Source organism: Puma concolor, chromosome B4 (assembly GCF_028749965.1).
Source record: "Puma concolor isolate L17-30 chromosome B4, mPumCon1.1.hap2, whole genome shotgun sequence".
NCBI lineage: Eukaryota > Metazoa > Chordata > Mammalia > Carnivora > Felidae > Puma > Puma concolor.
In genome coordinates, this window is record NC_141673.1 from 18,353,863 (window position 1) to 18,380,453 (window position 26,591).

At 48.5% G+C, this 26,591-nt stretch overlaps 2 protein-coding genes across 3 annotated transcripts in view; one reads left to right on the plus strand and one right to left on the minus strand.

Annotated features, from left to right (window-relative positions):
- The window catches only part of NT5DC3 (5'-nucleotidase domain containing 3), an 87,974-nt gene extending 74,994 nt beyond the window's left edge, over nt 1–12,980 (plus strand). The window contains exon 14 of the mRNA XM_086712506.1: nt 12,730–12,980. Within this exon, the coding sequence (XP_086568632.1) occupies nt 12,730–12,778 (49 nt within the window). The 3' untranslated portion in view covers nt 12,779–12,980. The remainder of the gene's footprint in view (nt 1–12,729) is intronic.
- Nucleotides 1–26,591, minus strand: part of STAB2 (stabilin 2) — a 168,317-nt gene that overhangs the window by 8,711 nt on the left and 133,015 nt on the right. For both annotated transcript variants that reach the window (XM_086712504.1, XM_025926404.2), the window contains 14 exons: nt 24,862–25,038; nt 23,430–23,519; nt 21,355–21,501; nt 19,919–19,975; nt 18,619–18,745; nt 16,905–17,054; nt 15,057–15,161; nt 12,665–12,772; nt 10,554–10,747; nt 8,992–9,133; nt 4,095–4,228; nt 3,069–3,234; nt 2,818–2,924; nt 642–761 (listed from right to left, as the gene is read on the minus strand). In XM_086712504.1, coding sequence (XP_086568630.1) covers nt 642–761; nt 2,818–2,924; nt 3,069–3,234; nt 4,095–4,228; nt 8,992–9,133; nt 10,554–10,747; nt 12,665–12,772; nt 15,057–15,161; nt 16,905–17,054; nt 18,619–18,745; nt 19,919–19,975; nt 21,355–21,501; nt 23,430–23,519; nt 24,862–25,038 — 1,824 coding nt within the window. The remainder of the gene's footprint in view (nt 1–641; nt 762–2,817; nt 2,925–3,068; nt 3,235–4,094; nt 4,229–8,991; nt 9,134–10,553; nt 10,748–12,664; nt 12,773–15,056; nt 15,162–16,904; nt 17,055–18,618; nt 18,746–19,918; nt 19,976–21,354; nt 21,502–23,429; nt 23,520–24,861; nt 25,039–26,591) is intronic.

Here is a 26,591-nt window from a genome sequence, read left to right on the forward strand (position 1 = left end):
ATGTCATGTTCGTGAAGACTGGGTCTTGAGTGGGTAACAGGGGGCCGAGCTACACTCTTCTCAGCCCTTGGGTGGGCCGGGGCCAGGGGGGGGGCGGCGCTGTCAGAGCCTGTCACCGGCCACCTGTGTGGAACTGCCAATCCCTCGGTGACGTGTTGGACGTTAGTGTGGCAGACTGTTGACATCAGCGACTCTGGTTGTTCCCCCTCCTGCATTCTTGCCCTTCGCCTTGGAACTCTGAGTGCTCCCCCCTCTGACTTTGGGCTCAGCCACATGATCCGTCCGGGCCAGGGGCACGTCCGCCAACGTGACCGACGGGGGGCTTGGAAAGCGCTGGCAGGACTGGGCTCACTCCTGATTACCGCTTCCTGCCAGCACCACCAGGACATGCCCGGGCTGGTCTGCTGGAGGACAGGTGGCCCGTGGGGCAGAGGCCCAGGCAGGTCGGCCTCGGTCAGCCGACAGCCAGGCCATCACAGACAGGTGAACGTGCCTGGCCGAGACCAGACCCGCCAGTTGACCTGCGGACGTGTGAGCTGTGTAAATGTGCGGCCACTGAGTTTTGGGGTGACTTGTGGTGATAGATGCTGATACTGTCTAGAAGTACTTGTCTAAGGCACAGACACCAGGCACCGCCTCACCTCGTTTTCCCCCAGCCCGCCGTTCTGTGGCACAAAGAGGGTGCTGCGGATCGATAGGTCAGTCAGGTGTTTCAGAAATGCCCGGCCTCTGGCCGAGCTGTTGGAATAGGCCAGCACTTCCTGGGGAGAGGAAAGAGCGATCGGTCCTGGTGTGCAGGGTTGTGGGGCACCACCCATCCCGGACCCTTCCTGACGTTGGCCCCCACTCAGGCTGCGTTTCTTCTGACTGCCTCTCCGGAGAGCCTTAGGGGCACTTTTTCTTTCCTCAGTGAATCCTATGGGCCTAAGTCACAGCCACATCACAAATAAATGTTTATTCATTTATTTTGAGTGGGGTTGAAGCAGAGAGAGAGGGAGAGAGACAGAATCCCAAGCAGGCTCCATACTGTCAGCGCAGAGCCCGATGTGGGGCTCAAACCCACAAACCGTGAGATCATGACCTGAGCCGAAATCAAGAGATGGAAGTTCAACCTGCTGTGGCAGCCAGGCGCACCCACAGACCATTCTTAACATGGCCGCCTGTGCAGTCCTTTGACACATGAGGTCGAATCTTATTGAAACCTTGCAATGGTCTGCATTTCACTCAGAGGAAAAGCCAAAGGCCTTAAAATGGCCCAGGAGGCCCAACCCATCTGGACCCTGTTGCGGGGCCCCGCTGGCCTCTCTTTCCCTCTGCTCCAGCCACACTGGCTTCCTTGCTTTTCTTCAGACTTGTGCAGCACACTCTTGCCTTTCATCCTTTGCCCGGTTGTTCCTTCTGCCTGGAATGTTCTTGCCTCAGATCTGCGTGGCTAACTCCCTTTCTTCCATTCACTCTTTCCTCAAATGCCATCTTCCCACCGAGGCCTTCCCTTATCACTCAGCAAAATGGGCACCCACAGTATTTATAATCACCTTCTAGTATTCAATACTATTTACTTATTCTGTTTACTGTTTACTTTGTGTGTCTGTTTTGTTCACTGATATATCGCAAGCACGTGGTAAGCAGTTGCAAATACTTGCTGAAACATTATAAGAACTACCTAGTTCAACTTTGCCATTGTGTTGACAGGGCTACTGAAGCCCAGAGAAGTTACGGACGCACAGCCAGTGGGGTTTGTTCTGACACGGTTTTCTCTGAAATGTTGGCACAAGCCAAGCCCCTGCACCGCAGAAACATGAGTTTGAGTGTTTGTCTTTGGTGTGTTTATGGTAATCCTGAATGTCAGAACCGTTAGATAGATACTGTTTGGTCTATGGATAATGACTCACCGTTTTGGAGCTCTTGGTTTAACTTCTATCCTGATCCTGTAAGCCCTATACTTATGCCCAGTCCCCTCTCCTTGGCTGTGCCCTTGACCTTGGGAAGCCTCAGTTTCTTCATCTACAAAATGGGGATAATAGCAGAAGTGACCTCACGAGGTCGCGTGAGAATTTATTCATACTAACAAGTGTTTAGCGAGCACCTGCTATATGCCAGCCACAAGGCAGAGAAACTCCTTTCCCATAGGCAGCTCACATTCTGTGTGGACTGAGTTATAAGTGCTCTGAAAGGGTTCATACATGCACAGTGCAAAGTAAACGCTCAAGAACTGTTAGCTATTCTTGTTCTTTTTCTTAGCTTTGTTCTTTGATCAGGCAGCACCAAATCCTTCTCCAACTGGAGCTTTCTCTTCATTAGGCCTAACTTGTAGAATACTGAAGTGACTGTAAGTGCAACGCTAAGTGCGAGTTGAAAGTTGACTCCACGTTGGTAATTTGGCTCACTGTCTGATCACCAGGTAGGCCCCACCAACTGTGCCCTGCCCGGTCCGCGAAGACAAGAGAGTGTCTCACTCCTGCAGATCAGACTCTTAAGCTGCTCTGGATGCAAAAAGAGACCATGCCAGCTAGCCCAGTGTGGCAGTTTCCACGTGCTGGCCACAGTCTAAGTGCATTACAAATACTAACTCATTGATGAGGCTGGTGCTATCATCCTCTCCATTTCCTCCATCCTGAGGAAACTGAGGCCCAGAGAAGAAAGTAACTTGTTGAAGGTGGTGCAAGTAAGTGGCAAACCCAAGCTTCAAATTCTGGCAATGTGGTCCACTGCCCGTGCTCTTAACCATGACCGGGAGCCTTTGGCTTCTTTCAAGGACTTGCCTCTGTACTAACTGCCTTCCTCCCCTGAGGCAACCCAAGCAGACACGGTACGTACCCTCAGGAAGTTTGTCAGCGAGGGGAAGGACATCAGGACCTGCAACAGATTCCCACTGCACGAGAAGCCATCTCCCACGTAGCCAACCTTACAGGTGCAATTCACATCTGGAGGGCAGGGGTGCACAGGGTCCCACTCTGGTGAGGCAGGGGCCGCGGCGGCTCCAGCTCACCCTTGGGGATTGGCTGGCCAGGCTGAGGGTTGCTCAGCGGCTACATGGCCAGAATTGGAAGCGTAGCTGGGGTGGTTACCTTTCATCCGATAGCAGAAGACGTCCCACGTTTCACTCTTGTTGTTTCTTTGTCCATAGTCTATAATTCCAACGACACCGGAGCCACAGTTCTGGGAGGAATAGGCTGTGGGGTAAGCAACCCGCCCGCTCTCCAGCCAGCCTGCAGAACACAGGTGGTACTTGGCCTGTGGGGGACACACGCGGCGGTGATCAGTGGGTCAGCTACAGTTGAGTGTTCGGTGTGAGGTCCTCTGCCGCATGTCTGATTCTCCCATCGGACTGTAAACTCCACGGAGCCAGGGTGATGGCTCATTATGTCTATTGTACCCCTGTGCCTGGAACACAGTAGGTTCTCATTAAATTGTTCTTGATCAATTCATTGAATGGATGAAAGCAGTACTCTTTTTTTCTTAGAGGGACCCACGTCTGTCACACTCATTTCTCTTCTGTCCGTTCTTGAATTAAGATTTCCTATCAGTCATCTCCTACCTGGTCGTATCCGAGAGCTGGGGCAACCCCCTCTTATGACCTTCACAGCCTCTCCAGACATTTCGGAGAAACTCGGCTATTTTGTGGGTTCGGGGAGATCGTCGGCCTGTGGTTATTGATCTCTTTCTGGTTTTTAGCTGTGACACATGGGCTCCCAGTCTGTGCTTCTGCCTTGGTGGATGAATGTCATGGCAGAGAACAGACGTCTGGAGTAAGGGCTGCATCTGAGTACTGGGTCTGCCACCTCTTGGCTGGCTGACTCCGGGCACATTACTTAACCTTTCAGAGTCTCAGTTGCCCTGTCTGTAAAATGGGAGGAGTGACACCTACTTCCAGGGATGCTGTATAGATGGATGGTATTGCTAACAAAGCACCTGCACAGCTCCTGCCACGTAGTACGTGCCCAGTGGACATGACACATTGATAGTATTGCTCTAGGAAGACCCTGCATTCCCCTCCAAGAAGGCAACAGCCCAAGTCTCCCTCACGCTAAGAAGAGGCTGCACCCTGTCCCCTGTAGCCCCTGCCTGCATGGTGCCCATGAACTGGGGACCACCTTCTGAGCGTAGGAGAGCTGGTTGTAGGTTGCCATGGTCGCGGCTTCGTTGGCACAGGCCTCTTTGGCTTTGTCAAAGGTCAACTTATACTGGCCCAGTGGGGAGCGTAGATGGAACACTCCAACGGTGGCGTCTAGAGAGGAAAAGAGAGGAATTGTCCAGGTCAGCCGCCTGGTGGACAGGACTTCCAGCAAAGAGCTCTCAAAGCCGGAGGCCAGCCATATCCCAGAGGCACTCCCCTTCCAGGGATGTCGAAACACAGCATTTAAAGTATCTATCTCTTTTCTGCAAACCGGTGCAGCCACTCTGGAAAACAGTATGGAAGTTCCTCCAAAAATTAAAATATGAACTACCCTATGACCCAGCAATTGCACTACTAAGTATTTATCCAAAGGATACAAAATGCTGACTCGAAGGGGCACGTGCACCCCGATGTTTATAGCAGCGCTATCAACGATAGCCTGATTATACAAATAGCACATGTTATTGTAGAAATTTGGGCAATACAGAAAAGTAAGAAAAGAAATAAACAAAAATCACCTATAATCTTACCCCCTAAAAATAATTTACTCCATGGCTAAATTTTGGTGTACTTCCCCTAAAGAATTTTTACTTTCTTTTGGTGACTTTTTATTTCGATATAATTTCATACTCTTCTAGTCTTTTTACCTCTGTGTTTACATGTCATATACATTACAAATGTGGTTGCATACTGCATATAGAGTTTTTAGAAGTCTTTTTTTATTTTTATTTTTTTATTATTATTTTTTAAGTTTTTATTTATTTATTTTGAGAGAAAGAATGAGGAGAGGAGGGGCGGGGGAGGGGGGGAGGGCAGAGGATCCAAAGTGGGCTTTGTACTGACAGTAGAGAGCCCAAAGCAGGGCTTGAACTCACAGACTGTGAGATCATGACCTAAGGCAAAGTTGGAAGCTTAACCAACTGAGCCACCCAGGTGCCCCCAGAAATCTTTTTTTCTAAAACTTAACATTAAATCATGATGATTTCCCCATATTATAAATTTTCTTGGGCAACATGATTTCCCCCTCAATACTTAAAATTTAATAATTTTTGTGAACTTTACAGACATGAAAGTTTTTGCCAAGGACTCTATGTTTTTGATTGCCACTATGCCCTTAAAAAGGTTTTCTAGCCATTTCTCCCCTAAGATACTGAAAGATTTATCATGTTTACTGGCTGATATTTTAGCCAGACAAGGAATGCAGAGACCAAAAATAGTTCAAGAACCAAGTCACATTTTTACACTGTCAAGTTCATTATCAAATGCGACAAAAAGGGCACTTTCTTCTGCAAAAAAAGAGCTGAGTTCAAGATCTTCTTTGACTATAGCCTAGTAGCACGATCCACAGGCTACATGATCCTGTCAGCCTTGGGTCTGAAATGCAAGCACTTAACAGCATAACAGCTTGGGTAAGGATGGATAACCTTGTCTTCTAACTAAGACAACACAATTCTTAACAGTGCATTTGAATGGACGTGTAACAGTATATTTGATCATCCTTTAGTGTTCGATATATGTTATTTATAATCTTTTATGATGTGAAATAATGCTGAGATGGTACGTTTATCTTTATTCCCTCCTTAGTTTGTTTCTGGAGGATGGGTTCCCTGAAATGGAGCTACTGAGTCTTGGCATGAATTTAAAACAATTTTTTTAGCTTTTTTGTTAAGTTTATATTTATTTATTTTGAGGCAGGGGGAGGGGCAGAGAGAGAGGGAGAGACAGAGAATCCCAAGCAGGCTCCGTGCTGTCAGCTCGGAGCCCAGCGTGGGGCTCAAACTCATGAACCGTGAGAGCACGACCTGAGATGAAATCAAGGGCAGGATGCTTAACCGACAGATCCACCCAGGCGCCGTAGAGCATGAATTATTTTAAGGCTCTCAGCACACACTGTCACATTGGTTGCCACAAAGGCTGCACCGGGTGCCCTCCTCTGACCCGGGAGAACGGGCACGTCCTCCTGAGTGTGGGATGGCTCTGTAACTGTGCCACAGGGAAAGCTGGGGCCTTAGCCCAGTGCCATCCTGTCTTGCTAAGGGTAACCGCTCAGCTACAACAGAACGTGGGTCCAATATGATACCTGGTCACTTAGCAACACTGCCAACACTTTCTTGGCATTCATGAGCCAGCGGAAGAGAAGAGCCCCCTGGAGAAGATGGATGAACTGAATAAGTTTCCACCTGTGACTGAGCCGTGGAACAGGCAGGGCTGGCCGAATGGATCGTGTCCTCCAGAAACAAGCCGAGCACCTTCTAGACTTCCTACTTCTTGAGGCAAATGACCCACAGATCAACGTCCCGGTTCCAGCTGCTCGTTTTGGCCCCCATCCTAAACAGCAACTGCCTGTAGAATCTCTCTGCTTGGCAGTTTTACCTTGAACACAGAATGTCCCCAACGGAGCTTCCAAACTTTGTGCCATGTTCCCTCCCATCTGCTTTAACCCAACCACCATTGGGTTTGCTCTCGAGATCGAAGCCTTACATGACTGACTTGTCTGCACTCTTTATGCCCACTGCGTGCCTGAGCTCACCCCTCTTCCCAGGTGAGACCCTGTTACCTTGAGGTCATTGCCTTGACAACTTTCAAGTCTCTGCCACAGTCCCAGGCCTCTATTAAGCTTCTCTGAAGACTCCCTCTCTCATCTTACCTAGAGATCTCTCCCATCCCTGACTATTCTTTGAAATATTGTGGTAAATATACATAACATAACAATTTACTTTTTTGACCATTTTAAGTGTGTAATTCAGTGGTCTATAAGTAGATCTACAATGTCATGCAATCATCGCCACTATCCATTTCTAGAATGTCTCCATCATTCCAACCAGAAACTCGGTCTGCATTAAATAATGACTCTCCACCCTCCTCCCTGCAGCCCCTCGTAACCTCTGTTCTACTTTGTCTCTATGAATTTGCCCATTATAAATACCTTATATATGCCCACAATATTTATCCTGTTGTGTCTCGTTTATTTCACATGGCATAATGTTTTCAAGTTTACTTCATATCACAGCACATGCCGGAATTTCCTTCTGGATAATATCCCACTGTATGAATAGGCTACAGTGTGTTTATCCGTTCATTTGCCGATGGTCACTAAGGTTATGTCCATTTTTCGGGGAACATGGGAGTACAAACATCTGTTTGAGTCCCTGCTCTCAATTTTTCTCTATTCTTGCTTTCTCACTGCACTATCCATATGAGATAAACTGCTGTCTGCTGTTTTATTACTTGCCTTTCCTTGTCTTTAAATTTAAAAAATGTCCTCAGCTACATGGGCAATCTCCTTGCAAGGAGACAATATCATATATCCTATATATTTCCGTTGCTTACACTTCTTCTATCTCATCCTCAAAAGGGATTTGAGGTGTCTTAGGATTTGATACATGTTTATGGACCACATGCTTGTGTCCCGCCCCCCCACCGCAAATTCATAGGTTGAAATCCTAACTCCCAATATGTTGATGTTAGGAGATGGGGCCATTGGGAGGCAATTAAGTCGTGAGGGTAAAGCTCTTTTGTGTGGGATTAGTATATATGTGTGTGTGTGTGTGTGTGTGTGTGTGTGTGTGTGTGTGTGTGTTTAAAGTAATCTCTATGCCCAACATGGGGCTTAAACTCATGACCCTCAGATCAAGAGTCACATGCCCTCCTGACTGAGCCAGCCAGGCATCCTGGATTAGTGCCCTTATAAAAGGGACCCCAGAGAGCTTCCTTAGCCTTTATGCTGCATAAGAACACAAGAAGATAGCAGTCTGCAACCCAGAAGAGAGCCCTCCCTAGAACCTGACCATGCCGGCACCCTATTCTTGGACTTCCAGCCTCCAGAACTGTAAGAAATACATCTCTGTTGTTTATAAGCCATCCAGTCCATGGAACTTTGATGTAGCAGCCTGAATGCACTAAGACAGTACATACCGGGTGTTAAATCAGTAATTATTATTGAGCTATGGACAAACTGCTTCACTTAAATGACCGTGTCTGTGAAACAAACCCAACCCAGTCAGAGACCTCCCATAAATCCTGATCGGCCAGAGCACATAACGCCCCGAGTTGCTTTCTGAACCCCTGAAACCCTCCCTGCACTGGCTCAGAATTACGTGTGTGGCTGGGTCCTTCATGGATTTCCTCTGCTAGGTTTCAAGATGCCCTGTTGTCTGAACCTCTACACTTCCTACTTGGCTTTTTTACTTGACTGCTTGTGGTGATTCTTTCATTACACCTGTGGGCTTATTACAAGCCATTCAAATCATCCTTGGAAGAGAATGCCGTAAATGCCAATCGATGTGTATTATCAAAACAACTGCTAAGAAATTGTATCTTCGTGTGGCAGGGGCTTCCTCTCTGTTGTTAAACCCTAAACTATGCTCCTTAGATTCAATTCCAATCGATGGTTGCTAAGCAACTTGGAGAAAGGGCGCATCAGGAAGAGTCAGGATGGATGACCTTTGCGCTCCATCCAGGTTCTAAGGCTCAGGGTCCAGATATGAGTTTATTCCACTCCTCCGCTACGGAAGCCGGCTACCTCCTTGGGCACTGGGTCTTGGGCAATGCCTGGGCTGTTTGGCCGTGGTTTTTCATTGTGTTCCCCTTTGCTTTTGCACAAGTCCCTTCCCCAAGCCTGACAGAGACTACGGTGCTTTGAGGGGCACCTGGGTGGCTCAGTCGGTTAAGCGTATGACTCTTGATCTCACGGTTTGTGAGTTCGAGCCCCGCGTCGGATTCGGCGGCACGGAGCCCGCTTGGGATTCTGTCTCTCCTTCTGGCTGCCCCTCCCCCACCAGTGCGCTCGCTCTCCAACAAATAAACATTGAAAACCTTCCCCGAGCCTGACAGAGACCAGGGCGCTTTGGGCCAGCAGCCCCGGCCGCACTGACCTTGGAAGTGGAGGTCGGTGCAGCTGGCAGCGGCATGGCACAGCCCGTTGTCCTGCAAACAGCGGTCCACCGGCAGCCGCTCCGGCTCGCAGTCCAGCCCGTCTCCTACGTAATGACTCTTGCACTCACACCTGTGCTTGCCCTGTGGGGACAGCGGAAAAGATGAGAAGCCCCTCTTCTAGGACCCCGGGACCCCTCCACACTCTGCGGGCCACCATCCGGCACAGGAGACGCTCAGCAGCACCAGGAAAATGCCTCTCCTGTCCAGCAGGAACAAAGTAACGGCCACGTCTCATGTTTGCACAGGCTCATGAGGAAATGTCATAGCTGAAATGTCACCTCCTCCGAGAGAGTGTCCCTGGCGCATTAAATAAAGCAGCTGTCCCAGCCCTCTAGCACACCGGCCCAGTTTATGTGCTTCCCCACTCTTGGTGCTTTCGGAAAGTATCTCGTGCATTTGTCTCTGCACTGGGCATGACCCCCTCCCTCCACCCCTGCATAAGTTTTTTCTTGCTACGTCCCAGCACCTGCGACGACAGACAGTAAGTGCCTGGTGACCACTTGCTGAATCAATGAATGATCTCATTTAATCCCCACGACAATTCTGTGAGGGCTGTATTATTATTAGGCTCACTTAGCAAATGAGGATACTGACACTTGGAGAAAGTAAGTAGCCAGCCCCAGGCCACAGAGTGTTAAGTCTGGGAGCTAAGGCTCAGGGAGGGACTCCAAGTTCAATAACGGATTTTATTGTCCACCATCTTCTCTTGCCAATGGATAAACAGGGCACCAGGGCACGGATTCCACTCTCCATATACCTTTAAATTTATTTATTTATTTTGTGTGCGTGTGTGTGTGTGTGTGTGTGTGTGTGTGAAAGAGAGAGAGAGAGAGAGAGAGCGCGAGCAAGCACGCATGCAGGGGGAAGGACAAAGAGAGAGAGAGAGAGAGAGAGAGAGAGAGAGAATTCTAAGCAGGCTCTGTGCTGACACAGTGCAGAATCCAATGTGGGCCTCGAACTCACAAACTGTGGGATCATGACCTGAGCTGAAATCAAGAGTCAGACGCCCAACCGGCTGAGCCACCCAGGCGCCCCCGATTCCACTCTAAAAAGCCTTGGGTGAGGGTGCAAACCTCCACTTTTCCTGCCACTTCTCACCAACATTTTTTGTTTTAATAAACTTTTAATTTTGGATAGTTTTAAATTTATAGCAAAGTTGCAAAGATAGCAGAAAGAGTTGCCATATACTCTTCACCAGGTTCCCCTACCTTGCCTTCTTAGATAACCATAGCACATTGGTCAAAACTAAGAAGTTAACAGTGGCACATTACTATTAACTAAACAATAGGCTTTATGTGGATTTCACCAGTTTCCCCCTAATGTCCTCTTTCTGCTTAGAATGCCAATTTGCATTTAGCCTGCAGACCTAGCAACACACGCACTGAGGTGGGAAGGAAGTTGAGGAAGAGGCCGAACATTAAGTGAGGTGAAGCCAGGCTGAACAAGGTGCAGAAGGGCTCCCATCCTGGGGGCGGGGGGTGGGGAGGGACGAGAGACTCACCGGGCCGGTCATCTTGCAGGTGGCATGCTCATGACACCCTCCATTGAGGCCGTCGGCGCAGGGGTCTATCTCTATGCAGCTGCGGCCGTCCCCCTTGTAGCCCTTCTGACAGCTGCAGGAGACCCTCGTGCCCTTCTGGGAACACTTGGCGACCTTGGCACAGCCCCCGTTGTTCTGTTTGCAGAAATCCACAACTGCAGGAGCAGAGGGGAGACAGCTCATTTAAGCACTGTCTGTGCAAGGTGGGCTTCAGATGGGGGGCATGGGCAGCCCTGGGATCAGTGACGTTGGGACATAAATGGTCCCCGACATATTGGGGCCTTCCTTCCCCATGCCCAGTGGCCTCTGTGCTAGCCTTTGCAAACACTGGTATCCTGTGGCTGATACCCTCAAAGACCAGGCCTGATGACATCTGCCTACCTCTGGCCCCTTTGTCATATACCTCTAGGCTCCATTTTGGTAGTAGTTTTAATGTTAGGACAGTTGTGTGTGTGTGTGTGTGTGTGTGTGTGTGTGTGTGTGTATGCGTGTGCAGAGTTAGTGCACTCTTGAGTACTTTGTGAGATGGGCATCATTACCCCCATTCTACAGATGAACAAACTGAAACACAGAGTTTAACTGATCTGACAAAGGCAAACCAGTGGTAACATGGTAGGGCTGGGATTTAAACCCAGGTTGGTCTGGCCCCAAAGTCCATGCATTCCCCACTGTGTTGTGCTACCCGTTAGGGCCTTTGTTTTCACCATCTCCCAAATTTCAACCCAATACTAGATTTAAGGGGTAGCTGGAAAGCCATCTGATTTCTCTTGCCTGGCTTTTTGCCTGGAGTCATGGCAGCCACTTGAGACTTTGAAAGAATAAACATGAGGACAAAAGGCCTTCTCCGAGGATAGCAGAGTAGAAAGACTGAACCTGGGTCTTTGGTGCCATTGTTGAGTGACCCACTTCCTGGCTGCCTTGTAGCAGGTTACAAAATAGCAGGTATAGCAAGAGCTCATTTCTGAAAGCAAGTATCTCTATTTGAATATTTACTCATGAAAGAAGTTAGAAAGTACATGGGGCTGACACTAGTAGGTTTCTCCCAATGTGTATTGTCTCCTTTTTCTACAGCAATGGAGTTTTAGCTGGGCTCATGGCTGCCCAACTGAAGACTACATTTCCCAGGCTCCTTTGCAGCTAGGTCCGCCGGATGATGAGGTTCCAGCCAATGCTATGGGAATAGACAAAATTTTTAGCAACTTCTAGGTGCATCCTTAAAGGGAAAGAAGATTGCCTCCTTCCTCTCCTTCTCCATCCTGCTGCCTGGGATGTGCTGATGGTACTGACCCTCTCAGGCCAGGCAAGTGAACGATGGCAGAGCAATAAGATAGAAGGAGTCGGGCTCCCAGATGTCCTTTCAGACCTACGTTAGCTCTGGATGCCTCCACTCAAACTATTATATGAGATAAAAATAAACATCTAAACATCTGCCTCGTGTATACCACTGTTCCTTTGGGTCTCTGTGTGGATGGAGCTGTATCTTAACTACTAAATACAGACATTGCCAAGTTCAGAGTGGTTCTCTCCAAGTGATGAGTGTAATTACTAAAAAAAATTTTTTTTGAAATTTGAGGGGTGGGGTAGGGGAAGAAGGAGAAAGAGACACAGAAGAAGGAGACACAGAATCCAAAGCAGGCTCCAGGCTCTGAGCTGTCAGCATGGAACCCGACACAGGGCACACATCCACAAATCATGAGATCATGACCTGAGCCAAAGTCAGAAGCTTAACCACCTGAGCCACACACGCAGGTGCCCTAGTAAATGTTTTTTGTTTTTTTTGTATTGTAATGTTCTGAATTTTTTTAAAAGTCCAGGTTTGTGGAGTTACAAAAACACTGTAAAGTAAAGTGCCTCACTTTGAGTCTGTGCAGCGATTTCAAAACAGTGACCTGGGAGGTCGGCAGGTCAGGCATGAGTAAACCCACTAAGGAAACTGAGTCGCAGAGAGGGTAGGTATGGGCAAAATGGCCCAGGCAGGAGTGGAAGGGTCAGGAGGAAGTCCGGGCATTCAGACCACGTCCCGCTCCGCTCCTGCACTGCCCTGCTGTTTCGCACGCGCGGACAGGACTCACCTGTGCATGTTATTCCGTCCCCTTCGTAGCTCAGGTTACACTCACACGTGTTGTTCTCCTTGCAGGTGGCATCAGCTGAACAAGGAGGCGTGCACACTGGGGGCAAAACTGTAAACAAAGAGGTCCCTGTTCATCACGTGCCTGTGGCGGGAAGACATGGGACCCTCTAAGACTCGCTCTCCAGCCTGTCACTGAGTTTCAAAAGTGCCCCCTCACAGTGGGAGCACAGGGTGATTTGCAAAGGTTCCTCCCAGCCTGCGGATTCTGAGACTCCAGAATTGCTCCTTAATATTAAGACATTAACCCTGAAATGTTACTCAGACTAAAATGTAATATGTCACCTTTATGGGCAACCAGTTAAAGCTTTATACCTCAACAAGGATGAATTTGGCAGAGTAGCTCTTTGGCCCTAAGGGCACAGGGTTCCAGAAGGAGATGGTTAAATCAGAGGAGAAATTCCATGGCTTTCTGAGGGCACCAGTAAGCTTGGGAGAAGTCCAGAGCTTTGGTGCGTGAATAGGACTGCAGTGTCAACAGGTAGCAGGAAGCCATGGGGTGGTCAGGGGAGGGGGGAAGGTGGAGGAAGCTGAGCTAGGGGATTCTGGAACCTTGCTTAAACCCATAGGAAGAACTTAGTCGCACCCTTCTGCCCCCTGCGATTCACAGCGGAGGATTCACCCTTCACATCTCAGGCCTTCAACCAGAACACAGGGCTCTGGGTGGACGGGAGGACCTTCCACCAGAACACAGGGCTCAGAATGGACTGGAGGCCGCAGAACACTGGCCGCTCATGATCCCAAGGGAGCATGATTACAAGGGGCCACGATCCTAAGGACCATGATCCTGAGAGGCCATGATCCCAAGGGGCCACGATCCTAAGCACCATGATCCTGAGGGACTACAGTCCTAAGGACCATGATCCCGAGAGGCCATGATCCCAAGGGGCCACGATCCTAAGGACCATGATCCTGAGGGACCACAGTCCTGGACCATGATCCTGAGGGACCATAGTCCTAAGGACCATGATCTCGAGAGGCCATGATCCCAAGGGGCCACGATCCTAAGGACCATGATCCTGAGGGACCACAATCCTAAGGACCATGATCCTGAGGGACTACAGTCCTAAGGACCATGATCCTGAGGGACCACAGTCCTAAGGACCATGATCCTGAGAGGCCATGATCCCAAGGGGCCACGATCCTAAGCACCATGATCCTGAGGGACTACAGTCCTAAGGACCATGATCTCGAGAGGCCATGATCCCAAGGGGCCACGATCCTAAGGACCATGATCCTGAGGGACCACAGTCCTAAGGACCATGATCCTGAGAGGCCATGATCCCAAGGGGCCACGATCCTAAGCACCATGATCCTGAGGGACTACAGTCCTAAGGACCATGATCCCAAGAGGCCATGATCCCAAGGGGCCATGATCCTAAGGACCATGATCCTGAGGGACCACAGTCCTAAGGACCATGATCCTGAGAGGCCATGATCCCAAGGGGCCACGATCCTAAGCACCATGATCCTGAGGGACTACAGTCCTAAGGACCATGATCCCGAGAGGCCATGATCCCAAGGGGCCACGATCCTAAGGACCATGATCCTGAGGGACCACAGTCCTAAGGACAATGATCCTGAGGGACCATAGTCCTAAGGACCATGATCTCGAGAGGCCATGATCCCAAGGGGCCACGATCCTAAGGACCATGATCCTGAGGGACCACAATCCTAAGGACCATGATCCTGAGGGACTACAGTCCTAAGGACCATGATCTCGAGAGGCCATGATCCCGAGGGGCCATGATCCCGAGGGGCCACGATCCTAAGGACCATGATCCTGAGGGACCACAATCCTAGGGACCATGATCCTGAGGGACCACAGTCCTAAGGACCATGATCCTGAGAGGCCATGATCCCAAGGAGCCATGATCCTAAGGACCATGATCCTGAGGGACCACAGTCTTAAGGACCATGATCCCGAGAGGCCATGATCCCAAGGAGCCATGATCCTAAGGACCATGATCCTGAGGGACCACAGTCCTAAGGACCATGATCCCAAGAGGCCATGATCCCAAGGGGCCACGATCCTGAGGGACCACTCCTGCCCAGTCCTGTATCCTTTACTTGAGTTGGGCCCTTCCATGGTTGCAAAGGACTGCATGCTGGTTTCGTGGGTTTGAGTTAAATCTATTCACCCAGTTTTCCTGCAAGTCCTCCAACCTCCCGAGGCCCAGGGCCACATATCCAAATCATCTTTTCCTTGTGGAAAGGGAAACACCTGCTCTGTTGTTTTCTTCAGGGGTCACTCAGACCCCCAACGTCAGTTGGATGCTCTCAGAGGGGCCGCTGCAGCACGGTGCTGCCGCCAGCTGACCACTCCCATGACAGACCTGTCTGAGTGTCGCAGAAGCGCCCCGTCCACCCCGTTTCGCACAGGCACTGCCCGGAGCCCGCGGTGCCATCGTCACACTGTCCGTGGTCTGAGCAGCCACAGGCTGTAAAGCAAATTGGAACGTGGTCAGTAATCAGTGATCAGGCATTGAAATCCAATTGGCCAGCTCTCTGACCACCCGTTGGCTGTGCTGTCCGTGTGGGGGGCACCATTCCTTCAAACACTGCACAAATAATATATTCGGTGGCTATCATGGGACAGACATGACTCGGCAGTGAGGTTACAGTGAGAAACAGAAGACATAAGGTTCCTGTTCTCAGGGGTTTACAGTCCAGGAGTAACTGGCTTTGAACATGTAATTACAAACACGGTGAGTGTTATAAGCACAGAAGTAGAGGGTGTCATGGGGTTTGTAACTGAAGACAAGGGGGAGAGAACCTCATCGGGGGCCTCCTAACAGAGAGACCCATTTGACAGTGAGGTCCTCAAGGTATGGATGGGTTCTTCCACTTTTTGCCACCTTGATGGAGGACGATCACCCCAGCCCAAGGCACCACCGGCTGCCACCTAGACCGTTGCATTCAGTTCCCTGGTGTCGGCCCTGCTTCTGTTCTTGCTCTCCTACAGCATATTCTCAGGGCAGCGGAAGCAACACTTCAATGTGCTCATGAACCCCTTCCCCTCACCGCTCCCCCCACCACTCACAGTCCTTCACTTAGAAGACATGTTGTCTATTCTAAGGGCTGTCTCTGGCCAAGAAGCTCTTATGTTACCTGGCCGCTGGTGACCTTCAGATTTCATTTCCTTCCTCTCTTTCTCTTCTTTGCCCACTCTGCTCAGCCACCCTGGCTTCTTTGCTGTTCCTTTCATGCCAGGCCCACTTCTGCCTCAGGACCTTTGCGTTTGTTCATTTCTCTTCTAGGAAATCCATTCCTCTAGTCTGCACCATACCATACAGCAGCCCTTGCCACAAGCGGCTATTTAAATTTAAACTAATTAAAATTTTAAAAAATCAGTTCCTTAGTCACACATGTTGAGTGCTCAGTGGCCACACGTAGCTACTGGCTTCCATTCCTGATAATAGAGCTATAGAACATTTCCAGCATGATGGAAAATTCCTTTGGACTGGGCTGTTGTTGGATATCCCTACACCGGCCCCTCACCTCTTTGAGGTTTCTCCTCAAATATTCCTGGTGTGAGATGTCTTTTAAAACAGTGCCTCCTTTCCTTCTCCATCCCCATCCCCTGCTTCTTTTTCTATCTTTATAACTATCTTTGTTTCTGCAGTTTTAATCTGTTTCCTCCCTTTGAGTGTACGTTCCTTGAGAGCCGGAATTTGGCCCCCTTCCAACACCACTGCATCCCTACAACTTAGAACAATTCCAGGCTTCTGAGAAAGTCACTTGGCCTCTTTGTGCCTCAGTTTCCTCATCTGGTAAGTAGGGATCATAACAGTACTACCACAAAGGGTAGTTGTGAGGATTAAGCAGTAAAACACACCTGCCTTTGTGCATAGGAGGTGCTCTAGAAACATTAGCTACCAATATTAATAAGGACTCTAAATTCATGTTGGTTGAATGAATGAATGAATGAATGTTGTTCAGCCACAGCTTGTCCTGATGGCTGCGGGCATGTGGACTTCACTTCTAGAGGTGAGGCTCTTTCCATGGATGGAAACTGGGAGACATCCAGGGAGGGAAAAGCACGTGAAGGCAGGCAGATGGGAGGTGGGTGGACGGGGAGAGAGGGGAAGAGGGATGTTTCTGGGCCAGGCAGGTGGCGTGGACGAGGACAGGGAACACAGCGGCTGAACAACAGGCAGGGGGAGTGGGAGCCACGAACGTACGCTGACAGTCAGGCCCGAATCTCCCGGGCAGGCACAGCTCGCACGCCGTCCCGTTGAAGCCGGTGTGGCATTTACACTCTCCTAGGCCCGAGTACTGATCGAGGCAGACCCCCCGGTTATTACAAGGGGCATCCGCTCCTCCAGGGCAGGCTGGAAGAAATGAAATGGCAGTGACTCGACAGCCTCCCCAGGCCCAGAACCGCTCGGCATCTTAGTAAATGTGCTGCTGACCTGCCCTCAGCTGAGGGGCTGATATCCACTGGCCCAGGAAGACTGTGGCCCCGGGGACTCACCCACATAGTGTCACGGGTATTTAGGGCAAGCCAGTGGCCTCTGGAACATGAATTTAAGTGTATCTGATAGCATTCTACCGAGGCAGAGTGATATGCTGAACCAGGCACTGTATTTAGGGGTTAGGAGCCCTGGATTTGAGTAGATCTGGGCTGAATTTGTCTGAGCTTCAGTTCTCTTAGCTCCAGATGATGATGATGGTGATGACACGGTGCCCACTTGATCTGTATCACATTGTGACTGAAGATCAAATAAGTTACTGTAACCGAGAGTGCTTTAAAAAACATAAGGCACCGAACAAGTGGAAGGGGTGACACTGGTTTTTGTGAAAAGCGCACACTTAAGTGATGGAGTGTGGACAGACACTGGGTGATTGCGTGTACACCCTGCCCAGGATTTTCTCAACCGGACCACAGTGAATGGAGTATCCATGGTGGTTGAAACCATGGCTTCGGGAGACATTCTGTGGGACCTTGGGCTTGCTGCTTATCCTCTCTCTGCCTCTATTTTCTCATCTGTAAAATGGAGATAATGATGGCATCTACTTCTTAGAGGTCATTGCCAGGTTTAAATCTTTTTTTTTTTTAATGTTTATTTATTTATTTTGAGAGAGAGAGTGTGAGCAGTGGACGGGCAGAGAGAGGAGAGAGAGAGAGAGAATCCTAAGCAGGCTCTGACAGCACAGAGCCTCATGGGGGGCTTGATCTCACGGTTCAAGAGATCCTGAACCGAAATCAAGTGTTGGACGCTGAACTGACTAAGCCACCCCAGGCGCCCCTTGTCACCAGGTTTAAGTGTATTGCCATATATGGGAAGTAGCACTCAATAAATGTGCTTAATCAAAACAATGTGTGGCAGATGGGAAGGGCTTTTTGTTATTCAGCTATTGTTGATGTATAACTGGCTAGAAGCTCTGTCTATGTAGAGATTTCAGGATGGGCCAAAGTGTTCTTTGACAAGGAGCCCTTTCCTGGTGAGGTAAGAGAGGGAGGTTCACCCCATAACAGGGAATAATGGCATCCGAAACATCATGGTCACACAGCACAGCACTGTGCCAAGGTAGAATTCTCCTAGATGCATTTAAACTCATGTGCTAATCAGTATCATGGACTAGCTTCAGAAATGAAATGTGCTGTTTCCAGCAGCCTGGAAAATGTCTTCTGCTAGAATGTGGAGCAAAAAAGTGCAACACAATGACAATCTACACACAGTAGAGTCTCAACTCTGTAAGAAACAGAATATGGCAAAAGGAAAAAGGAGAAGGAAAGCTACCCAGCTCTTTAGAATGACTGCTTTTGGATCTTTTCTTAGAGGAGGTATGAAGAGCCATGCATTCGACCCCGCCCCCGCAATGTCTGTGCTTTCACAATGCCGCGCAGTGATGGGACAATCAGGATCCCGAGGTGGTAAGAGGCGCCCTCACCCTGACAGTCTCGCCCGAAGTAGCCCTTGCAGCACCTGGGGAGCCGAACCACCATGACGCACTGCTCCCGGCAGCCTTCCACGTACCCTCTCAAGGACAGGTAGTATCGACACTTCTGCTTCACTCCCTAGAGGAAGAAAGTGATCCAACCCTCCGCCTTCCACCGCCCAGACTTGGGCGCTTTGGCTCTAGTCCGCCCCCAGTGGAGGAACCTGGGTACTGCCCAAATTGAAAATGGGACTCAATGGCCTGAGCCCTTTACGAAGGAATTCTTTGCTTAGGGGGATAGATAGGCAGATGGGTGGGGGAGGGGACAGAGCTAGAGTCCACAGAAAGATTTCTCCCCAGGTTTAAGAGGAAGGACTTGTTGACCCTTAGAGCTGCAGAAGTTTGAGGTTTCTTGGAAAGAGAGTGGGGTAGAGGTAGCTTTCCATCATGCGTGGGGTCTGTGGCAAGGCTCCCAAATCATCAGCAGGGAAGGGATGAGTTACATTTTGTTTTGCGGGGGTGTTTTTGTTAGGGGTTTTACCAGCAGAGGAGAGAGAAATTGGCTTTGGAATAAGTGAAAAAAAAAAAAAAAAGCAATATTTAGTGAGTGCTTACTATGTGCCAGGCTCTGTACCCACATTTAAAATTTTACTTTTCCTAATAACCACACACAGAATTGTTACTTGCTACATTTTATGGAGGCAAAACCATATAGATTGTGTAACTTGCCAAAGATTGCCCACTGAAATTGTATCCCATAGCCATGGACTCCAAATTTCATTGGCTTAACCATTACTCTTGCATTGCTTTCTGGACCCTTATCCTAGCTTTGCTCCTTACTAGCTGTGTGGCCTTGGCCTAATTGCTTACCCTCTCTGAGATTCTTTTTTTTTTTTTTTTTCATATGTGGAGGTAGTAATAGCTTCCTATGAATGCTACAAGGAGGAATAGGGGTAATGGATAAATAAAGGGAACAACACAGAGCCAGGGACAGGAATAGCACTCAAAATGCAACTATTATTTTTATAACTATCATTATCTTGGAAAGTCCCTTCTAAGTCTACAATCCCATGATTTTTCTAGACAGTTCCTAGAAGGTAGGTACTGGGTTGAAAAGTTGCCTGGGCTAAGAATGTTCATCTCAGCTAGGCTAAGAATGCCTGGTTGCGAAAAGAATGTTGTAAATTACAGTTATACAACATACCCAGAGATGCACACACACGCACACTTACTCATGCCTCCCAGAAGATTGGGGTCTAATCATGGAACAAACATACTGCTCTCCAAACGTTGTCACTGCATTCATAATTACCTTTGATTTACTCCACCTCGGGCAGCTGGGGGTATTGTCACAACTCCAACAATCTCCCTAGTATGCAAGAAAAGAAACGCTTAAACATCAAGAATATTGGTAAACACAAGGATATGCCCCTGGTTAATATTTTGACGGGTCGATGAAGAACTTAATCTTGATTAAGATTCTGGCTGTGGTCAAGAATGCAAAAGCAACCACACTGCCAGTTTGCCATGGAGAATTCTGAAGGTCTGTCTTGGCCCTCGGCTCCTTGGTTTATTTCTTTGAGGTGAAAAGTTCCCTGCTAGACACAGCTGGCCCAGGGCACTGCCATACAGGCATCTGGTAGACTGGCCCCGGAAGCATGCACACAAATACCACTTTCGTTATAAACTAGGTGTGATACTTTCGGCCAGTCACGCATTTCGATCCTTAGGTTTCTGATCTACAAAATAGAATGATTCTTGCTGTTTGATCTTCAGGGGATCGGGGACAGAAAATATTAACTGCAAAAATGTGTGCGAATATACTTTGGGAAGTTAGGAAGGCCACAACCCCTACAGCAGAAAGGGCAGCTGGGTTTTCATTGCCTGCTTTGGTATCGGACTGGTGTCTGAATAATTTGGGATATTTATTGAATCCCTACAAGTTGCCAAGTACCAAAGCCAACTGGTCACAGACTTTGCCACATAGGACGCTTCACCTCTTTGAGACTCAGTTCCCAAATCTACATCATAGAGTTGTTACTAGCAACTCCTGTTATTGGATTATTTTAGGAGTAACATCAGCATTGAGCCAAATGGCTGGCTCAGATGTAGTACTCCATAAATGATACATGATGGATGAATGAGTGTAAAATCTTAAAATGCCTCCTACAACCAGGGCCCAGGATAGAGATTGAATCACCACTGTTAAAAGAATGAATGAATAAAATAAATGGAGGTTGGCACAAAAAGGCAACTTCATATGGTTCAACCTAGGTTGAATAATATAATACTAGGTTGAACCATATGAAGTTGCCATTTTTTGTAGTCAGACCCTATAAATAGGGCAATTTTATATGGTCTCATCTGTCAGAATCGCAAAAAAAAAAAAAAAAAAAAAAAATGTTTGTTGAATGAATACGTGAATAACTGGATAGGTGGGTTTGACAATGAATAGCTTGTTGCAGAATAACTGGCACCCAGTTGGTACCCCACAACTATTTCCTTAATGACAAGGGAATGGATGGATGGGTAGGTTGGTGAATAAATGGGAATGTGCAAGGCCTGGATAGAGCCACGTAGATGCCTATTGATTCTGACTCTCAAGAACACCATCATTTGGCCCTCAGATCTCATGGGTCCTGGGCTCCCTGAGGACCAACCCTGCGTGGTTTCATGGCAGAGTCCATGATAGATCATGAGGGCTGAACCCCAAGTGTCTCCTACTATAGCACTGATTTTAGGACTGACCGAAAAATTGTATGCGGCAAAAGTGTCACAGTGGCCCCCCAGGGTGGGATCAATCAGTAGACAGTCAATGCCGTAGGCCACACCCAGGTCAAACAGGAGTTCCCGTTGTACAATTCTGCATGTTTGGTCATTCAGGAAGAGCTCGCCCTGCGAGGGAGGGAGAGAGGGAGAAAGAGAGAACAGTCAACAATCTTTCTCAGACTTCTCTTCTACCTAGGTTATATCAAGTGGTCAGCATTTGCAAGGCTCAGAAAGAACTAAATATGTATGTATATGTGTGTGTGTGTGTGTGTATGCTATATATAAATATATATATGGTATATATGCATATATGTGTCAAACACTCAGCATGTATTATGTGCCGAGTAATATTCTGTGTGCTTTACCTGTGCAAATTCTTTTAATCCTCACAGCAACCCTAGAGTATCCCTGTTTACAGATGAGAAAAGCAGGGCAGCCAGAGGTTCAATAACTTGCCCAAGGCCAGACAGCCAGCAAGTGGTGGTGTGGGCGTTCCTACCTAAGCAGTCAGACTCCGAGCCTACACTCTTGGCTACTCTGTAACACTGCCTCCACCAAAGTAGAAACAGGGGCAGCCAGGGTGTTGGGGTGGAGCAGGCATGACCTGCCTGTGGTTCAGGATAAACTTAGGTAAGGAGGCCACTTTATGCACAATAGTGCAGTTTGTTTTTACTTAGTGCTAGCTGCCAACAAAGTGCGGGCACAACCTTTTTTTCAGAAGATACAAGCAATGGCTTTAGCTCTATAATGATGCCAATAACTTCTTTTTCCATGTACTGGGCATTGTCTAAATAGTGCTTTAGATACATTATTTGTGCTTTGCTTGCAACAATTCCAGGGCTTTCTTCCTTAAGTTCACCCAGCAAGGAAATTGTTGAATATAGCTTCCCCATCCTCCTAAGGAAGAAAAATGCTTTTAGGGAGTTCTTTGGCCAAAAAAAAAAAAAAAAAAAAAAAAAAAAAAAGAGGTAAATCTCAGCATCTACTGATGGGATGGACACAGCGTGATTCAGTGGAAAGAAGAGTGGAAAACTGTGATTAAATCCCCCCACTTCCACTTATGTACTGCGTGACTGTGAACAAGTTACCGAACTACTCTGAGGTTTGTTTTCACCAGGTCAATAGGATTAATGATTTCATTGCACATGGTTGTTACAAAGATCACACTAAATGATACATTGCAAAATGCACTGAAAGCTATATTAGCACCCAGAATGAGCACTGGATATTCTTATTATACTTCTTTGATAGGTTGGTCATCAGATATAAACAGAATGTTGTATGGCCCTTCTAACAAGGCTCCTTGAAAGGAATCAACTCAGCTGGGGGCTGCATCCCTTTTGTCCTTCCTCCTTTGTGCTGCCTGGAGAGTGGACATGATGGTTAGAGCTCCAGCAGCCACTATGAACCTTGAGGTGACACTGAGGTTGGAAATGCGCTGCAGAGCAGAAAAACAGAAGGAGCTCCGCCAATGAGCCATCATATTAGCTCTGGATTGTCTGCCTCCAGATTTCTCTTAAAAAAGACACAAGTCCTTATGTATTTAAGTCACTGTCATGTTGGATTCCCCATTATATGCAGGATATAGGATGTAGCTAATATTGTACTATCACACCCATTCATTATGTGGAATTACAGGGAGGCAATATTGCTCAGAAACTAGCCAGGGAAGGTGAAAACTGCAAACTTTCTCTCTGTTGGCCGATCTAGGTAGATGGAACCCAGAGCTGGCTCCCCCTGCCAACAAGGGGCTAGAGGTGAGGCCACAGTGGGGCTGGGAAGGAAGAGAAAGGAATGACAGTATACTATCCTTGTCAAAACCAAACCAAACCAAACCAACCCAAAGCCACTCTCTGCAAGTGTAAGGGGGGGCCCCTAACACCTGCTACCAGGGCTTATGCTGGCCAGGATTTATCAGGTTTTTCACAGCTAAATACTTACTCTCAGGGTAAGACCCCCGAAGGCAGCCAGGGAAAAGGGCTTGCTGTCAATGGAGGAAAAAAACGAATATTTTCTTGAAGAGGTAGTGGTTGGGGAAAGCTGTTAATACTCACAATGTCACGGCCAGTGCCGCACTTCACGCCCAGCTCAGAGCCTTGCAGGGTCGTCCAGGCAGCAGATCTGGGGAGATCCACCGCTAAAATCTGTAAGAGCGACGGTACCACATTAATACCCCAAATTTGGGCTGGAGGAGCACCCAGAGGAGCTTTGCCAACCAACCAAATCCGGCCACAGGTTTTTCCAGCTTTAAAATGACTGCCGATAGAATCAAAAGGAAGCATAATCATGGGCTGTCTAGAAGTTGGAAATTCTGTCTGTAGGGAAAGTGTCCCCCCGCTGGGCTAGCTTCAATCCCCCTTCCACGCCCCTTCCATGCTTGGGAGTCCAGAGCAGATGCTGTGTTGGTGTATGAAGCCAGTGACAGGTCAGGGAAATGGCATAGGGTGCTGTTAGGGGTTGAGCTGTGACCCCTCAAAAGTTTAGTTGAAGATACACTGACCCCCATTACCTCAGAATGTGACTTTACTTGGAAATAAGGTCATTGCGCATATAATTAGTTAAGATGAGGCCACACTGGAGTAGAGTGGGCCCTTAATCCAGTATGACTGGTGTCCTCATAAGAAGAAAAGAGAAAAGGAGAATTGTATGTGGACACAAAGACACAGGGAGAGGACAGCCATGTGACCAGAGGGGCAGAGCTTAGAGAGGTGCATCATCTACAAGCCAAGGAATGGCAAGCATTTCCGGCAATCACTGGAAACTAGGAGAGAAACATGGAACAGATTCTCCCTCAGAAACTCCAGAAGGAACAACCTTGTCAGCACCTTGATTTCAGACTTCCAGCCTCCAGAAGTCTGAGGGATACATTTCTGTCGTTCCAAGCCACCCAGTTTGTGGTTATTTGCTATGCAGCCCTAAGACACTAATACAGGCCCTATGAATGAACCAAAGTTAGGGCGCTTGGCATTCTTGGATTAGGCAGACTCACTCCTGGAGAGAGACATGGGTCCTGGTTGAGGACTCAGAGTGACAGGGTTTCAGCAGGAGCTACCATGCGGCTACAAGATCTTGCTGCCGCGGTCACGGTAGATCCGTTCAGGAGTGATCGCGTCTGGGGGAATCCACCCTTTGCCTAGACACTGTGGAACTGGGGGAGAATGAGTTGGGAACTTGGGAACTGTTACCAACAGCCATTTTGCACGTGAAGTGGGGCCGAGGAGAGTTGACCTGCAGCACGAGAGAGGAAATGATGCTCCTGGGTATTGATTCAAGTTGGAAAGGAAATCATGGGAGGTCGGAGAAACAGAACAGGCCTGGCGCACTGCGGGGGTCCATTAACCACGGGGCCAGTCGGAGGAGGACACCAGGGGCAGGGGGGCATGCCCAGGTGTCCTTCGCACCTCGGAGGTGGAGACACATTGACCATTCCTGGCTTTGATCCCCCTTGGGCACCCCTGCGCTCACGTCTGTATGTTAACAAAGTACCTTGGCATCTCGGATCACGTGGAACTTCAGATACTCCTTCAGCTTGTCCTTGTTGTCTTGGTTGAACAGGAAATCCTGCTGTTCAGGGGGTAGGGCTTGCAGGGCTTGGTTGCTGGGCCAGAAGAGAGTGACTGGAGTGTGGATGGGGTCAGTGATGACGCTCAGCAAGCCCACGTCCTGAAACACAGGGAGTCAGGTGCATGCACGACAAAGCCCAGCCACAAGGCACAGGATCCTTCTGAGGACCGAAGCCAGCCGGGGGCGGGGGGTGTGGGGCCCGTCGTGCCCGCCCCGGGGCTCCCCGGGACTCCAGCTGGTTCAAGGGTGACAGCCTGGCGCCCCAACCATTCTGACCCTCATTTTCTTAGGGAGCAAAACAGAAAGTCAATTCTGGGCTTTTGTGAATGCAAAAATAACGTGTAACAAATATCTTTTTTTGATTTTTGCTACTGCTGCCCAAATATTTTAATTTCTGGAAGGTCCACTTAGCATTTCCCCATATTTCATTTAAAAAAGTGAAACTGACACAATATTGAGATATTCCTGTATGAGATCTCTAGATCCCATGGACTCAGAAGAGAAATTGCTAGACAAAGGGAGGGGAATCTTTTTGAGAACCTTCTGTAACCCGGGTGCATTATACATATTCTTCCTTGTAATTTTTCCAATAACCCTGTGAAGTAGGTTTTATTATTCCTTCCTACTGAGCCCCCCAGAGAGGTTTGCTAACTTTCTCTAAAAGCCTATGTTCAACCAGACGTGATACCCAGGTGTGAGGGTGACTGTGAGGTTTTGGGGCTGGGTGAGCAGGCAGAGACACTTGCCTTTGACATCCCTGGAGAGTCTCATTTGGAACACCTTGACACCTCCATTTCTGAAAAACTCCGAGGGTGAGCCCCAGGCTATTTTGGAAATCGCTGGTCAATGCAGAAGTTTGTAGGCAATGCTAAAAGGGGTAGGGGTGGGGGTGGGGTGGGGTCTGCGTTCTAAGAGTCCTCCTGGGGCTTCTCAGGGTATGAGGAGGAGAGGGGACCTTGGAAGACCCCTGTCCCTCCCTGATTCTCCTCTGAAATCTTTGGACAAGAAGTTTCTCTACTCAATTTGTGGGAAAAGTGAAGTCAGAAAGATAAACAGTAAAACCTTGGATTGCAAATAACCTGTTCTACGAGTGTTCCACAGAAACACTTAAAATTCCTCACAAATTTTTACTTGATAAATGAGTGACGTCTTGCATCACTCATACGTGACTCCAAACATCACATGATCACAGCTGAGCCAATGGTTCTCTTTCTCTCTCTCTCTCTCTTTCTCTCTCTCTCTCTCTCTCTCTCTCTCGCTGTGGGATTGTGAGTGATCGTCTCCCATGGTCAGATGCTTGGTCTCAGGCCACGGTGTTTGGCAGAAATCAGTGATTTTCCAGAACACTGGAAGGTGCCCACAACTGGCACTAGTATATTTTTTGTCACTTCAAAGCACCAAAGACAGGCCTTTGCTTTTCCACCCAAGAGTAAGCTTAGGAATGCTTTGCTTCCTCCTAGCTCAGGCTGCCTGCAGACAGAGAGAGACCCTTTCCTCTGCTGCCTTATTGCCAGTTCCATTAAATACAGTGCACGGCAAGAGTTTGTTACACTGGACTGTAGTCAACATCCATGCGAGCATTTACAATGGCCCCCATGCAGAAGAAGATTCCATTGAGCCAATAGATAGTAGTGACATCGACAGTGATAGTG